Source organism: Syngnathus acus, chromosome 2, assembly GCF_901709675.1.
Source record: "Syngnathus acus chromosome 2, fSynAcu1.2, whole genome shotgun sequence".
Lineage (NCBI taxonomy): Eukaryota > Metazoa > Chordata > Actinopteri > Syngnathiformes > Syngnathidae > Syngnathus > Syngnathus acus.
This window is the reverse complement of record NC_051088.1, coordinates 10,296,098-10,313,271: the sequence shown is the minus strand read 5'-3', so window position 1 is coordinate 10,313,271 and position 17,174 is coordinate 10,296,098. Positions and strand designations below refer to the sequence as shown.

Genomic DNA, 17,174 nt, shown 5'->3' with positions numbered 1-17,174 from the left:
CGCCCCATCATTATTCGCAAACCAGGAAGTAGTCTGCTGGCTAGTCAAGAGATGGACTTAAATAGAACACAACTAGCTTTGTTTTTCTCTGTTTGGGCGTAGCGGAATCTCACGCTCTACTGAGTGACATTATAGTTATACCATATACGGTCAATATAGTATTGCAAAAACAAAACATCTAATGGTGGCCTACTATTTTTGCACTGTACTCTATGTACAATGGATCACTCACACCCTGGACACGTTTTGAGTCTAAGTGAATTTTTAGTTGTTGAATGAATGTGTTTTGGCTGCATTGCAGCAAATGAAAAATAATCCATCCAGTCTCAACATCGCTTAACCAATTCAGGGTCACACGGTGAAAAATAATCAGTGTACAATTTTGAAAAATGGCTACTGCTGTAAGAAAAACCAAAGTTGGTCCATTTTCCCTTGCGGCAAGACTCACGTGTATTGTAATTTTTTTTCTCAAGACAATATAAGTGCAGGTCAGGACAGTATTTTGGAAAATAACTTCAGACATAATTTATCAATAACATACGAGATAATGAAGCCATTAAAGTATTCATATCCCCATATGAATGTACTTTAAACAGCTGTGCATTAAAATAAAGCTGCTGAAGTTAAGGGAAAATCTTGTAAATGAAGCTATAAGTAGTCAAAATATGAATTAAGGGAATCATTACCAACATGGAAGTAAGAAATATCAAGCAGAGTTGCTATTGAAATCTGTAAGGTGTAATGTGATAAATGCAAGTCTTTCTCCTGAAAGACATCATTGTGGCCAGCAGACCACAGTTTTTAAATACGTGCGCGCGTACGTGTGTGTGTTGTGCCACAGGCTCTGTTCAATTTCTCCAATGAAACAGTCACTTGTTTAACTTGATAACTGTCACACTTGACAACAACACACTCATTGAATGCATCATTCGATCAAAAGAAACAAGCAAAGCACAACGATAAGACAGATTATAAAACGATTATAAAACCATAACATTAAGGGCTCTATTTTCGTGAGCGGTGCAAATCAAGAGTCAAATGCACTGTGCCGCATGGTGTATTTCTGCACAGAAATGGGGTATACACGATTTTGGTAATTGTGCAAATGAGCGCAGGCTGGTGGATCTGTGAGAGGGAGGGCTGCACCTCTGTGGGAGGGGTCACAATCGAGGTCATTCAAGGCCAATCAAAGCAAATGGGGTGTGCTAGTAGCGTAGCAGACTCGAGTCTTGACATGGCAGAAGCACAAAATTGAAACATCGGCAAAAATTCATCCGGATTTGTTGGAAATTGACTTTGATAACAAGTATGGTTATGCTGGGTTATGCTTATGCTATATTCTTCTTGTCCCACCGTCATCGTCACGTGTGTGCGTGTGTGTACGTGTGAGGCAAATTCAGGCAATCTGTTGCTGTCCATCTCTAAATCTTGCCCCTCTTTTTCTATTTTTAGATTTGGATCTGTTGCGTGTGTGACATTTTCATCCCTTCTTGGAGGTGAAAGGTGAGATCTGTTGCTTTGGGGATCTGCCAGGAGAACGCTTCCATGCCAAGACGGCAGGTCCAAAAGAAGACTGGAAGTTTGGCACGATAAGGCGATACTCAACCAATGGACTCCAGTTGAATATTTGACCTTAAGACGTGTGTTAAGGTTATCCTCACATTCCCATTGCGGACTTTCAAAGAAACTGTGCCAGAATGATGACCATGATGATGATGATGGCGGCCATGATGGTCACCTGCAGCTCTCTCCTTCTTTTGGGATTGGCCGCCGCTCACGCTTCCTCTTCCAGCACTGTGACACGGTCATCTTCCTCCTCCTCTTCGTCTTCGCCGCGTATGAAGCTCTCATATAAAGGTAAGGCAAGAAGCTTTAAGGAATCATCCAAGTGACGTGAAGAAGTGGTCTTCGTTTACAGTCACTGTAATATATTATGATGTGACACCCAAGGCGGCAACCTAATAGTAAATCCATCATATGATCTTTTATTTGAGCGCCAAGGGCTTGCTCCCCACCCTTACCAACTAAGAACATGATGCTGATTTCCCCTAATATAAACTCATATATAAGCCAAAATCATTTTAATTGAAAGCAGATAAATAAACAGTGTTGCTTTTTTTTGTGTCGTTTGTTGATATGACAATGTTATTTTGGTGTAAGAAAATGCAAACAGGTGTCAAAGTGGAAGTTGTTTGATTGTCTCTTTGAGTGTACGTAGTATTGTTGTGAAGTCCTGTGTAGTAGAAGTTTAACTCATCCACCCGTTTTGTGCAGCACTTTCCACAACACCTACCTATTTTATTTTGGGTGACAAGTTCAGCGTACGCCCCAATCATACCCCCTGACGTTGTTGTTGACAGATGGAAAGTCACAAAACCGGCACGTTACAAGCAATTATATTTGTCTTTAGCCGTAAGGTGTAGTTAAACTAAAATGCAAATCAAATGGATAAAATCGTAATCTTTTTTTATCTACCACATGACTTGACCATCTTCTATTGGAGAAATTATCAAAACTTGTTTTGCTGTTGGCGTTATTTCAGGTCAATTGTTTTGAGTTACTTGTTCAAAAATTTGCCCATAAATGAGATTCAAAATACAATGAAATATTCCAACTAAATCCCGATCAAAACATGCAATTCTTTTCAAGAAATACGATCAAGTGCAAAGAAATACAGAGTTCAAGTTTAGAAATACCTTCCATTTAACTGGCGTTTTAGTCAAACCATCACACCAACTTAACTAGATGAATTAATTTAAAAAGAAAATGAAGAAGTTGTTTTTTGGGGATTCAAAGATGAAGGAAAGTAGCCTTTCATATTTTGTTACAAGGTGTAACATCCTAATCCGGTTCCCTACGTTTTTCTTTGTAGAATTGCAGCAGTTCAATGGAGTGAGGCGCTTTGAGCTGGACCGATCGTGCTGCTTTAGCGCTCTGTTGCTGGACGAGGAGCGGGGCCGACTCTTTGTTGGGGCAAAGAACTTCCTGCTGTCGCTCTCACTGGATAACATCGGCAAACAGGAGCACAAGGTTGGACAAATGATTTCAAAACGATACTTAAAGGATGGCATAAAATGTAACAAATATTGTATACTAGATTAGGCACCATTAAACCAACGGAAAAATAATGAAGAGTCCCACTGTTGTGTTTCAGATCCACTGGCCTGCCCCTGTTGAGTGGAGGGAGGAATGTAACTGGGCTGGCAAGGATATCACAGTAAGTCTGCTCACATTGTCTAAACACAATTGTTTTCAGCATTTGCAATATCTAAGTTACATTTTGTCATTATTGGTGGGCATAATACATGTGTGCAAATATGTCGACCATTGAGAAGACTATGAAATGAAAAACAACAAATGAAGCTAATGCCGCTAAGACTGCAGCTCTGCTTACCATTTGGCTTAGATACGATCATTGCTTTAGCCAGAGTGATTCTTTCACTCTGGAATTTTCCCTGGGATGCACCGAGAAGAGTTTAACAAAGCTTTGCTTCCAGGTTGTAGTAGGTCACAAGTCGCTAAAAAAAAAAGAAAAACTGGGGTGGAGATGTCTTCCACTGATGGATGCAGACGCGTTCCAGGGATTGAATTCACGCCCCTGGTTTTACGCTTCACACTTTCTCTAAACATACTCTGTTTCCTCCTCGTCCTTTTATTGGATGCCAACAATAGTAACTTTGATCTACATTTATATTTCTAAACTTTGCCACATGCGTTAAATCTATATGATGATTATGGGTCTAAATTGAGAGTATCCATAGACCACACAGACTCAGATGACATTTGACATGTTCAAGTGTCTTCTGAGTGCTTTCTGTCGATGCTGTTTTCAATGCATGTAAAAGTATGTGCGTGTGTTGCACAAAGCCTCTATCAGCATGATTACACAGATGTAGACAACACAATGAGCACCATTCATTGACGACTTCAGGCTTCCACTTTCACCTGGACAAGAGTTTGTGTGCGTGTGTGTGTCATAATCGGACCTGTTTAGTGTCTTTCTTGCTTTTGAGTGTGTTTTTAATCAGTATCTAACAGCAACCTCTCATTTCTTAAGGCCTGACACATTCGGAACTAACCGAGCTGACCTTTCCTTGTTGACCCTAATTACCAGAACGCGTGCTTTCTCTTTCGGAAGAGGTCAGCGCCTCCCCCCCTTTTGGGTCTGCCCTCCCAGTCACTTTGTTCACACTGAATGTCTCATATTGTTGCTTCTCTCTAAATGTGCCTTCACTGGAAGAGCACCTTTGGAGCACAGTGAAGTCCGTTGTTTAACTTGAGAGGATTTCTGCTGAACTTGTTTTCACAAGGCACTGCTGTTACTGTTAATTTCCTAAAAGGATAAGATTTCATGACTACTGTATTTGTCTATTGTGTATTTTAGTATATATTTTTTTTAAGATGATTTAGATTTGTCCAAAAAAAAAACAAAAAAACAAGGAGCTACTCAGAATGTGGTCGTGGGCCGCATCCTCCACTTGCCCATCCCTGGTACAGACCATGGAAAATAACCCATAAAATATTGATCAGAGCTAATCTTGTGCAGATGTACATGATTTGTTCTGGAACAAAACCTCTCCAAACAAATTTGCCCAAGGCAAAATAAGTTCTTCCAGGGTCAAACTTTTGCCATGATAAACTCTTTAGTTACTGTATAGAGCTACAGGCATTAAAGTAATATTTGAACATATACTACTTGTCAAGACAGTTATTAACTCATGTGTAATGAATAATTACCCTAATAAATGGAAATAAAATGAAACCACTTCCGCTTAGATGATGTTGATCCGAGGCTAAGTGGAGGCAGGACAGCTCAAGTGTGCTTTCTAACATTCAAGTGTAAGGATAAAATGAAGTTAAACGTGGTGCAGTCTAATGTTTGTGTACTCACTATTGACTCTATTCTGTAAAGTGCATTCTTGACACTTACAAGACTGGATTGGAACTGTTATTTTTTCAGTATAGCAACTGACTAAATTAAGAATTATTCCCCCTACCTCTCATGTGGTCAGATTTTGGACCTGACATCCGCTTTACAATTTGCATTACTACCATTTAGACTATGTAAGTGGAATGTTACCACCGCAATTTTTCAGTTCATGGCTGTCCTGTTCAGGATTGTTCAGCCTTGATGGTGGTTTGAATTACGTGGTAGTTGAAAAATTGAACAAAGGAGCGGTATGCACAAACACCCACAAAATATTTCAACACTGTGGTTAACTCTGGATCACTATCTTTATCATAATTAACCACTGACCGTCCTTCAGCTTGGCCAAGGTGGGACTGCCATTATTGTGTGGATGGAGAAAAGAATGGAATGCAGCCTTGAGCCTTGCGGTGGTTGTTGGACACAGCGTGATGGATATTGAAGAAGAACTCAATTCTGGCCCAAAAAAATAAAAGAAGACTCTATAATAATACCACAAAATGTAGGTTGTAAATTCTTCAAGCATACCAAACTGGAAACAGGAACAAAGCTTAAAAAAACAATCGCAAAATATATATTTTTTTTAAAGTCAGCATTTTTGCTCGATATGTTGTAGCCTAAACCATTTTTCTGTTTCCAAATAAATCCCACTATCATTATGGTTGTAATAAATACTATGCACAGAAATCCAAAGACCTCCAAATAAAAGAACATGCACAATAGCATGGTAAAAGAGAAATCCTTTGCACTGTGGCGATTCATACAAATAATCATGCTGACTTACATGATACTTAGAAATGTAGAAAAAAAATACAGTATTCACAGGGGATAAGGACAAGGCCAGCCACAGAATAGAGAAACTCTGCGTATAATAGCCGCCCATTGCGAAAGAAATTAAAAGAAAAAACAATCATTAAAAAAAAATTAACACGATTTAAAAAAAAAAAAGAAAACGCTGATAAATATTAAATTTGTTTTCCATGACAGATAGGATAAAATGAGGCGAGGGGTAGGGGGCAGAAAAAAACTATACATTAAAATATTGGGGGGAAAAAAATCCGCAAATAAACAAATCCATGCATGCTGAACTGTGATGATGATTATTATTATTCTCATCATTATACTCAAAGTGAAAACTAAAGTGGCGACACTGCAACAGTGCAGACACTGGCCTGCCTAATCCCTTCGACCCCCTAATATCTTGACAGTTTCATATAGAAGCATTGTTCATTTAATGTTGAAAGTATTAAATGTCCTTCTAAGAGCTATCTGGACGTTTACATAGATTCCATTGTTTGTCTTCCATGGTGTACGTATGATTTTGTGGAAGGTCACGGAATAATTATTTGTCTATTCCAGGATGAATTAATCTAAAAAATGTCCTCAGTTAGATCGTCCTGGTCGGCATATGCGATCAAAGGCATTCCTGAGCTGTGTTGTGTATCTAAAGTTTGTCCACTGGACAACCGCCACTGTATGTTCAGCCAGACGTTCTCAGGCATCAACGATGTTTCCTGGATCACTGGGAATTCCATTCTCACACGGCCAAACCGCCTCACACTCAGTCAAAACAGAGAAGGAAGACAAACAGCGCTATAGCTATTCAAGCTTTTGTCTTGCTGCAAATCGACTGGAAGTAGAGGCTTAGTCCTTTTACGTTTACCACTGACCATTTGCTTGAAATTGCTTGGAAATGCGTTAAAAGAAAATACAGCATTCTTATGCGTTTGTCTTCTTTAGTTGTCATTCATGCCTAAAAAGGAACCAGCAATTTAGCCATCTCACTATCGTCATTGAATCAATTTGTCTAAACTCATAAAAGCAATTCCGCCCCAAAATTGTTTTATTAAAAGCAAAATATGATGTTGCTTTTTATGAAGGATAAACAATTCCATTTTGGGAACACTGGCCATCTATTGTGCACAAACATCAATGGCAATTGCACGCTGTCCAGATGGCAAGAAGTAGCGGATAATGGATGAAATGGGGTGACTGTGTCGCTAATTGCTAGCGAGAAAGTTAAAGCAAAGACATACCACGGCAGTCAAGACACAAAAGAGTACAACCATGCTGAGGTCACAGCATGAATTAGGACTGCTGTCTCAATGGCAGGTCAAAGGTCAAAGGGCAATGCACCCTTTAACACCCCGTATTTGCGAATGTGCGCTTGATCTTTAATGAGTGTTCGGATTGAGACTGAAGGGTTAAAAAACTCCAATCAATCTTTCTCAATCGATTTCTTGGCATCCACTGTAAGCTTAGCCTGATGCGCAAATGTGTGCAGACCCCATTAGCTGGGGGAAGAAGAAAAACTACATACACACATAAAAATACCCAGTTGTCTACTGAAAACAATGGGCAAGTAAATATCACGAGTCACGCCCATGACCTTTTCATCTGTGTCTGTCTTTCAGTCTGACTGCGTGAACTATGTGAAGATCGTCCACCACTATAACCGCACTCACCTGTACGCCTGTGGAACCGGAGCCTTCCATCCCACTTGTGCCTTTGTGGAGGTGGGCCACCGGATGGAGGTGAATACATTCAAACATCCGTTCATTGAGACAAATAGCTGAGCTGACTTCAGCCAAGAGCCAGGGAATGGTTGCTAATCAACTTTCTGCCATTTCATACTGAAGGAAAATAACCCAAGAAGCATATTTTTGATATATATATAAGGAAGGATGAGCACATATGTAAAATCTATGCGGGAGAACTTGCACACTCCACTCACTTATTATTATTAAGATTTGAGGCCGATCTCCTGACTATGAGGCAGATGAGGCACAGTGCTGAATAAAAAAACAAAAACAGCACGAGTTAATATCAATGCTTCGGAGTAGAGACTTTTTTTTTCTTTTTGATAACTAGGAATATAAGATCATGAACCGCACAGAAGAGGAAAATAATATTCACAAAACAGAAATGTAAACATTATCTTTGTACCTACAAAAGAATGAATTGCAACAATGAATACTACAATATACACGCTATTCATAGCTTACATTCACATATTGTATTAGCATTGTAAAAAAAAAATCCTAAAAAAGTGCCATGTAATTTCTTTCTTTCATTATTTTGATATTGACCTTTCAATTTTCAAGACCGTTTCCTTGTGTTCTCCCTGCCAGGACCATGTCTTCAAGATCAACCCTTCCAACATGGAAGATGGCAAAGGGAAGAGTCCGTATGATCCTCGCCATAATGCTGCTTCTGTGCTCATTGGTAACCGTGACATTTTTCACTTGCACTTTATATTGAATTTTGTTGGATTTTTTTCTGTGTCCTCAATATGATGCATCTAAAAACACACGAGGTTTCCAAAAGGTCATATTAGCAATTTTGTTGTTACAAAGAAATTTCCATTGTATTTCCAAGGTGATGAGCTGTATGCAGGTGTGGCCACGGATTTAATGGGGCGGGACTTCACCATCTTTCGAAGTCTGGGGAAACGTCCCTCCATCCGCACGGAGCAGCATGACTCACGTTGGCTCAATGGTGTGTTTACACTCTGGGCTTGACCACTTTGCGTGCAAAACATTAATAAACGTTGACTGACATTTCGTTGTTCCTCATTTCTTGTTTACCAGAGCCCAAATTTATCGGCTCCTTTTGGGTCCCGGAAAGTGAAAATCCTGATGATGACAAAGTGTTTTTCTTGTTCCGGGAGACGGCGGTGGAGGCCCAAGGATTGGGGAAGTCTACTTACTCCCGCATTGGACAACTCTGCAGGGTAAAATATTGTTCCGTGTTCAAGACACAGTCCAATGCAATTGTCTAAAAAGATCCATAAATGTAAAAATGAAGTACCATTTGGGACATTTGACTTGAGAGTTTCCTTTATTTGAAAAAGATCAAAATTATTCTTTCATGATGTGAGTTTGTTGGGATATTTTCCTCAGTATCTGACTTTTGAATGTGTTTTCATTGAAACAGAATGACATGGGCGGTCAGAGAAGCTTGGTGAATAAGTGGACGACGTTTCTGAAAACTCGCCTGATCTGCTCGGTACCGGGAACCGACGGCAGCGATACTTACTTTGACGAACTACGTGAGTGTGACTCAAACAATTTGCTTGTAAGCCTTGGGCGCTCTGTGAGATACGGTGTGTACAAAGACAGCTGCAGATTTGTCTTGGTAACAAACAAGCAAAAAAAACAAAAACAGTATTGGGCATTTGTGCTCAGATTGGGAGCCAGAGGATATTTAGACACAAGACTTCATTTAACTACTAGTTGCCCCCCAGGTGTTGGCATCCCTTCCAACCAGTGCTCTCAGGTTATGTGATAAAGTGTGCTCTGTTTCAAGCTCGGATAAAAGCTGTGGGGCACTTCTCTTTAGAAGTCAGCTTGTGAGGTTTTCCCACGACCATGTAGCTGTATATATTGTATCATACAGCCAATTACTTAATGGACTTAGCTTGCCTTGTAGCATAATTTCTCATTTGGACAATTCTGTTTCCAAATTAGTGGGATGATCTTTGTGAAAGCCTTTGGTGCTATGTTAGACAAAGCAAAGCAAAGCATGTTAAGTTGATTTTCTTGGAGAAGAACTCAAGTCCAACAAACAAGTTTGGGAATTTAGACACGGGGAATTTTGATGTGGATGAAAAATGGAGTACGGCATTTTATTCAAATTGAATCATTTTCCAGCTAATCATTTGCAATCCATTTACACATTCACAAACAAGAATGCATGCCAAACCATTGCAGAAACAACACCCCCCAAAAAACAAGTTATTTTTTTCTTGAAGAATGTCAGTCAGTGTAGAAATCACACCACTTTTCATCCCTTATCCAAACTCTTTGACTATTGGGCTTGATCATTATCAGTAGCAGACTTATCTCTCCAGCAATATTTTTGGGTTCAAATGTGATCTTTCTTGGTGCTTCTTTGTTTTTTTTCATTGCCATAAAAGGAGAAGGCACTTGAAAGCTTTGTGCACCGCCTTAAGCCAGATCTTTACTTCACGTTAAATGACTATTTTACCATTAGGACAATTTTAAGACCATGGAAAAATTCTAAATGGCATGATTATTCTTTTTTTTTTTTTTTTAGGAACTGCAGGCGGCTTGTTAGCATTTTCTTTCAGCACCTGTTGCCCTAAAGACTGTTGGTCAATATTGCTTTGAAACGATATCTGATGTCACTGGGGTTACCGTCATGTTGTTCACCTCCAGCTAGACAGGTGTGCCAGGTGGCGCAAAGAATTCTCACTTTGAGACCATATGGATTTGATATGGATAGATGGATAGATGGATAGATAGATAGATAGATAGATAGATAGATAGATAGATAGATAGATAGATAGATAGATAGATAGATAGATAGATAGATAGATAGATAGATAGATAGATAGATAGATAGATAGATAGATAGATAGATAGATAGATAGATAGATAGATAGATAGATAGATAGATGTCTTGGGGCAGAGATCTTACTCAAATATCTATGGAAGTTAGGTAGACACAGCCACAGGGCGTGTATCTTTCTCTTAACCCTTGACCCCCCGGAAGCACCTTTGAATAAGCGTGTGTCCATCCTCAGGCGATGTATTCCTGCTGCAAACCAGGGACAGAAAGAATCCTCTGATCTACACAGTCTTCTCCACTTCCAGGTCAGACTCCAGTGATGGATGTTATTTGCGTGTGTGTGTGTGTGTATGTGTGTGTGTGTGTGTGTGTGTGTGTGTGTGTGTGTGTGCGCGCTGATGCATCTAACCCACCTCTCCCTGTCCCCCAGCAGCAGTGTATTTAAAGGCTCAGCTGTGTGTCTTTACTCCATGAATGATATCCGGAGGGCCTTCCTGGGGCCGTTTGCTCACAAAGAGGGGCCCAACTACCAATGGGTCCCCTTCCAGGGAAAAGTGCCTTACCCCCGCCCAGGAATGGTATGTCAAAAGATCACTCACGTCTCACTCACTGCAACATACTTGTTCTTCTTCTTTGGAACCTGATCAATATCTGCAAATGACCTTTGCTAAGTCCTTGTGACATTTTCAATAAGCATCTTAAGTAATAAATCATTATTTTTGGACCAATGAAGAGAAAAGAAGTCCCAAGCCAATAAGCAAGGCCCTGAATGAGAGATGTTAATCCAAACACTTTGCAGCATTTAGACTACTTGATTTAATTCCACAGTGGTTACATTGCTTTTGTGTTGTTAGGCCTGCAGTGTCAGCAGGATTTTTTCTGCAGCCTCTCAGCTTTCTCCCACACTTGAGCAATCTCCATTGAATGGCCTCCAAAGTATAATTGCATTTGACTTACAGTGCAAACCTCTCCTCTTATAAGCAATACATTGTGTTGTACAATCAAGTATTTATAGTTTGCAATTGGAGTCACTGACTGAATGTGTTGCCTGACTTTGGTGCAAGCAGTGTGGTTCATTATATTTCCCACTCAAAGATTGTGTGAATGTGAGAGTGAATGGCCTTCTGTGATCACACCGGGCCAGGCTTTGTCTGCCTTTTGCACCAAATGGGATAGGCTCCAGCTCACATATAGTAACCCTGAACAGAATAAGGAAGAAATGGATGGACGGACAGATGGGGGGAGGGAGTGAGGGACGGTCAGATGGAGCAAACTATCGAAAGCCCATTTCACGCCTCCAGCATTTTCTCCATATTGCTGTTCTTTCTAAATGAAATTGACATGGCAGAGTGGATGACGATGAGTCAGCAAATTTCTGGCTTGCTTTTCTCTCTTTCTTTCTCTCTCTCTCCTTCTCTTTCTCTCAGCCCCCCTCTCCTTATCTCTCTTTTTTTTTTTATTAAACATACAACAATGAATGCCTTATAGTCTAATCTCATACGATTAACCCCCCTCCTTTTTTTCCAATAGTGTCCCAGCAAGACTTTTGGCAGTTTTGAGTCCACCAAGGGTTTCCCAGACGACGTGATTCAGTTTGCCCGTCACCACCCTCTGATGTACAACCCGGTGTACCCCATGACCAGACGGCCGGTTTTCGTCAGAACCAATGTGGACTACAGCTTCACACAGGTCACTGTGGACCGAGTCAACGCTGCTGATGGACAGTATGACGTCATGTTTATTGGCACAGGTAAAATGATTTCGCTCACACCTCAGCATCACACCGGAACAACACTGAATTTATACTTTCATGCTTGAGTCAATCTTAGGATGTGCGATGCGAAATACAAAAGAGCAACAATTTGATTGTTCTTTGTTTACTTCATCAAAATATGTTTATCAGCAATAGATAATACATTTGGATTCACAATATGGGTAAAAAATTAGAAATTTGTCATTGGATCATATAGGGGAAAACTGTGTGAATCTGCTGACATCTAAATTGCATGTTAACTAAATTTGTTGTTTCATGTTTTATGGTTTAGACAAAGGAACAGTACTCAAAGTCATCAATGTGCCCAAGGAAAGTTGGAAAAACATGGAAGAACTTCTGTTGGAAGAGCTGGAAGTCTTCAAAGTAGGGCGGAAAAATCGATCACATATAAACTGTCCTCTCGTTACTTGCGCCGTATTTTGTAAGTAATTCCACCCATTTCCCAATTTCCTCTTCTCCTCAGGATGCATCGTCTATCATCGACATGCAGATCTCCTCCAAACGGGTAAGTCCAGTGGTGTCGAACAAGAACCCCTCAAACTTGCGTTGTGTCTAAGGCGTCTTTGTGCTCCATCGCGGCAGCAACAACTGTACGTGGGCTCCAACACGGGCATCGCCCAGGTGCCCCTCCACCGTTGCAGCGTGTACGGGAAAGCCTGTGCGGAGTGCTGCCTGGCCCGAGACCCTTACTGCGCCTGGGATGGGACATCCTGCACCCGCTACCTTCCCAACACTAAAAGGTCCTTTTTTAATTCATAAAAAACAACACACGCCAGTGACATGCGTGTTTTGAATATTCTATTTTCATTAAATGAAATGATTTTATTTTACCAGGCGATTCCGGCGCCAGGATGTGAGGAATGGTGATCCCAACACTCTTTGCTCAGGAGGTAACAAACCTAACTTGATGAGAACAATGCAGTCTCCATCACAGGTAATCAAATACTGTTTTGTCTTTCCCCTTTCGCCGCAGATCACCATCATCACCACATCGCCGAGAAGAAGCTATACGGAGTCGAAGGAAGCAGCACTTTCTTGGAATGCATCCCCAAATCTCTTCAGGCCCGAGTCACCTGGACTTTTCAGAGACAACGAGACAAGCCACGAGAAGAGGTAAGAATGTCAAACTTCATTGAGTCAACATACAGATGGTGAGAAACTTCTGAGTGTTGACTCCATTTTTCAGTGTGCTTTTAATTGTTATTTCTAATTAGTTCCACATCTTCCTAGTACAAGATAGTGAAATAGAAGAAGGTATTTGAGCTGTTATGTTATCCGGTCACTACATTGAACAGGTGAACAATTGCGATTACAAACACACCATGAACCATAGGATAATCGCTCAGGGTTTTTTCTTTTTAAACACATCCAACAATTGGGCCTTTGCTGGACTTGCTCCTAAGAGGGAAAAAAAACACATTATGTCCAATCTGACAAAAAGCAACAAGCCACTTCCAGGTAGAAGTCTCAAAAAGGTTGACGATTCAGATCAAGTCTTTTGTTTATAGCAAGAAATGATACATGTGCAAAGAATAGTGAATGAATGAATTCACGAGACCTATTTGACTTTGTCCCTCATCCCATTTCTAGGTGCGTCTGGATGATCGTATCTTGCAGACAGAGAGAGGCCTCCTTATTCGCCGTGTCCTGAGGAGGGACATGGGTGTTTACCAGTGTCACGCAATGGAACACGGCTTCACCCAAACCGTCTTGGGCATCACTGTAGATGTCATCCAGTCCTTGTCGTCTAACCTGCCCTCCGAGGCCCCTTCCCGAGCGGAGCCTCGCAGCGGGGGAGGGCCCCTAGTGGCCAACCCGAAGCTTTGGTATCGGGACTTTATGCAGCTGGTGGACCATCCAAACCTGAGCACAGTGGACCAGATTTGCGAGCAGGTTTGGGCCCGCCGGAATCCTGCCGGTGCTATAATGGAGAAAAGGGGTTCCGGTTCAGTGAGGGATTCCATACCACCTGGCCCGTCCGTCCGGTCCACTAATAAGAAGTGGAAGCATCTCCAGGAGCTGAGGAAGGGGAGGAACCGCCGAACCCACGATGCAAAGCAGATCCCTCGGGCGCCACGGAGCGCGGGGGTGTAACACCAACAAGAAGAACAAGTGGGCTTGGAAGAACTGATTCAAGTAGAAGTTTAGAAAGGGACTGAGACAGCTTTTGGAGGAGTTTACACATGCAGACACACACATACACATGAATGCGCACACACACACACAACACGCACACACACACTGCGCCTCCTTCATTGTGTATATTTATCTGTGGAGTTCCTTGCATGTGTTCATTCATCCTGCACGATGCCATCACAATGTGCCATTATTGTAGTTGAGTGTAAACCACACCCATTTGATAGCTACTGTATAAATCAATGTACACTCGTTTCTCAGTACTTTTACTATGACGGACAGCGGGCCACATTGTTGGCCTATGACCTCGGGACAAACTACATGTTATTCGAATCTATTAGTGAACTCTGTGCCACTAAAGAATCCCGGAAGCCTTCGGGATGAACGCACATCTTTCTTCACCCCTAAAGACATGACAAGCGGTGTAGAGCGACGGTGGACATGACAGATTGGGAGACACAACTGGAATATACTTCTACAACTGGAAACACGCAAGTGCATGCGGAAAGATGGACTACTTCATGTGATGGTCTCACGAGACTCTTTCAGCTTTTCCTTTTGTTTTGTCACACTGCATAATGACATTATTAGATTGGGGTACGCGCAGTAGCAAGGGACACACTGGCACAAAATGAAAAACATCTGTCACATGTGTCCAGTTGTTAATGATGTGAAACCACTACAGAGTTTGAAATGAGCGGGAAAATCACTGGCTTTTGAACAATGTCCAAGTTTGTTGTTTATTTTACTTCTAAAAGAGTATGAGGAGTATAAGGGCCACACTAGGGTGAATAAAACTGCCAAGTCTGCCTCGCATTTGAGAGGTACTACTTGGTTCGATTATCTGGTCCAGCCCCTTGTGCCACTTTGCGTGTTTCTGACTACTCGGGGTGTAAGGTTGTCACAAACCTTTTTGGATTTACGATTATTCCAGTGATTACTCGGAGAGCCTCCCCCACATCAACAGTCCTCATCATATTGCTGCTATATGTCCACCATATTTGTAGTTTACTCATTACTTTACTCCATTAGGATTTGCCCTTTTTGATGTGGCCCTTCTACTCCTCATTAAGCGTATGCTACCTGGGCAAAGGTACACGTGGTTGTTACATCTAGGAGGTGAGAATTGAGAAAATATGGAGTTGTTTTTTTTTCTGTAGAAATTAAAACTCCCACTCCTCTGTTGATGAAGTCCAAAGTCACTGCTCTCAGATCCCGGAGAAAGATGAGGTTGCTCCTCCACACCAAACGGATCCATGCATGGCAGTCTTCCATTAAGACGGAATCATACAATTTTCCAAAATGGGAACAATTAGCCTTAATATTCACAAGGAATTAGTGTTGTGTCTCAATATGTTTTGTCAAAATAGTGTATGACCTTAGTAACAACGTCGGGAACCTCACTTTAATTTGATCTTAATTTTTTTTTCAATTATTCTCAAATGGAACATGACTCCCAAGATGACAACTCATAGTTGTGGGCGATAGTACATTATATACATTAACGTTATTATTATTATATTTATGAGTGTGACTATAATTTTATTTTTTATTTTTATTCTAAGCGGTACTTTGTGGCCTCTGTTTTTCAAATGTTGTTGCATTGTGATTAATTAAAAAAAGTTGCAAATCATATTTGAAATCAGTGTATCTTACTTTGGCATCTCCCAACCTTGGTACGGTACGCTGTAGTTGGCACTTCTCATTTCTTCTGTCGAACCTCGGAGGTCCTCGACCTTTGCAACTATGACGTTCATGTAGCATAACCGAGGCGCGAGGGAACCGTCTACGATATGTTGTCCCACACTGCCCTCCAGTGGCCGTTGTGTGCTGGATCAGGAGAGCTCCATTATTTTCACACACACCTAAAAGTCAAATATGAACATTTATGAAGACTTCTTCTTTTTTCAATTTATAAAATAATTATTGTCACTAAGAGTTATGGAATATGGGTTTTAGTCTTCTTCTTCTACTTATTCTTCTTCATATTATTATTATAATTATATTATAATTATTATTATTATTAGTAGTAGTAGTAGTAGTAGTTGAACCTGAAAAACATTGCGGTCCAAAGCCAAGACGTAGAGATCACAATACGGCCTTTAGAAAATGGTGATCGCTTTTCTTACACCACTGTGCATTGGGGGCAGCACATCGGCCTCTGAGATCTGGGTTTCAATAAATAATAAATCAATCATCTAATTAAATTAATTGCAGTCAACTAACATGACAGTAGTGATTTTTTTTCATACACATGAGACACGCTTAATTGGGATTTGGAAATACATAACGTTGTCATTATTGTTGAAAGTACTTTCTTTTGTTTTTCCAGTCAAGGTTTTTGCAGTGTCTTATTCTTTCAAACTGTCTGCATGGCATTGTAATTGCAGAACCGTTTCAAGATGTAGGAAGAAAACTGACTAACTTCTGGCAAAGTCAAACTGTCAAAATGAAGAACAAAAAGAAGACTAAAGTGAGCAGCACATGGAAGTAAAGATATACAGTTCTCCCTATTGTTGGGTGGCCAGGCCGGCGGGTCTGTCTAATAAATAATAATATGTATTGCGACTGAAATGGATGTCAACAAGTACAGCTGAGATGTCATAAAAGCTGTGACATGCAAAGAACTGTGTCCTTGTTTCTGTTTCCTTGCGGATAAAAGGAACTGAACACAAATCAAATCTATTTTGCTTCCTTTCCCATGAGATTTCTGTCTCATATTTATTATTTTCCTTTAAGCAATCTATTGCTCCACTTTCACTCTTTTCTGTCATTTGTACTGGTTTAGTTCAATGTTTGTGTGAATTCTTTTTTTGTTTTGTTACTAGCTTTTAACACTTACATGACCATTATGTTAACTTGTTGTGACCACAAGGTGCTTGGTGCCAGTGGTGAACACTGGACACGAGAGGTAAATGTGTGTGGATTCTCCCTGGGAAAGGTGAGAGTGCTCCACGACTATGGAGGCCTGGGCCTCCTACAAATGGCCCTGTACAATCACACAATGACCATTTGACTCCACAT

At 40.8% G+C, this 17,174-nt stretch overlaps 1 protein-coding gene across 2 annotated transcripts in view; it reads left to right on the top strand.

Moving 5' to 3' along the window:
* sema3b (sema domain, immunoglobulin domain (Ig), short basic domain, secreted, (semaphorin) 3B) overlaps positions 1-15,788 on the top strand; it is a 52,936-nt gene extending 37,148 nt beyond the window's left edge. For both annotated transcript variants that reach the window (XM_037279275.1, XM_037279265.1), the window contains exons 2-18: positions 1,453-1,857; positions 2,873-3,030; positions 3,155-3,217; positions 7,342-7,461; positions 8,059-8,152; positions 8,306-8,425; positions 8,518-8,660; positions 8,864-8,978; positions 10,476-10,545; positions 10,674-10,818; positions 11,771-11,990; positions 12,286-12,377; positions 12,478-12,519; positions 12,597-12,754; positions 12,849-12,904; positions 12,988-13,127; positions 13,605-15,788. In XM_037279275.1, coding sequence (XP_037135170.1) covers positions 1,698-1,857; positions 2,873-3,030; positions 3,155-3,217; positions 7,342-7,461; positions 8,059-8,152; positions 8,306-8,425; positions 8,518-8,660; positions 8,864-8,978; positions 10,476-10,545; positions 10,674-10,818; positions 11,771-11,990; positions 12,286-12,377; positions 12,478-12,519; positions 12,597-12,754; positions 12,849-12,904; positions 12,988-13,127; positions 13,605-14,108 — 2,400 coding nt within the window. In that variant the 5' untranslated portion in view covers positions 1,453-1,697 and the 3' untranslated portion in view covers positions 14,109-15,788. The remainder of the gene's footprint in view (positions 1-1,452; positions 1,858-2,872; positions 3,031-3,154; positions 3,218-7,341; positions 7,462-8,058; positions 8,153-8,305; positions 8,426-8,517; positions 8,661-8,863; positions 8,979-10,475; positions 10,546-10,673; positions 10,819-11,770; positions 11,991-12,285; positions 12,378-12,477; positions 12,520-12,596; positions 12,755-12,848; positions 12,905-12,987; positions 13,128-13,604) is intronic.
* The last annotated feature ends 1,386 nt before the right edge of the window (positions 15,789-17,174 follow it).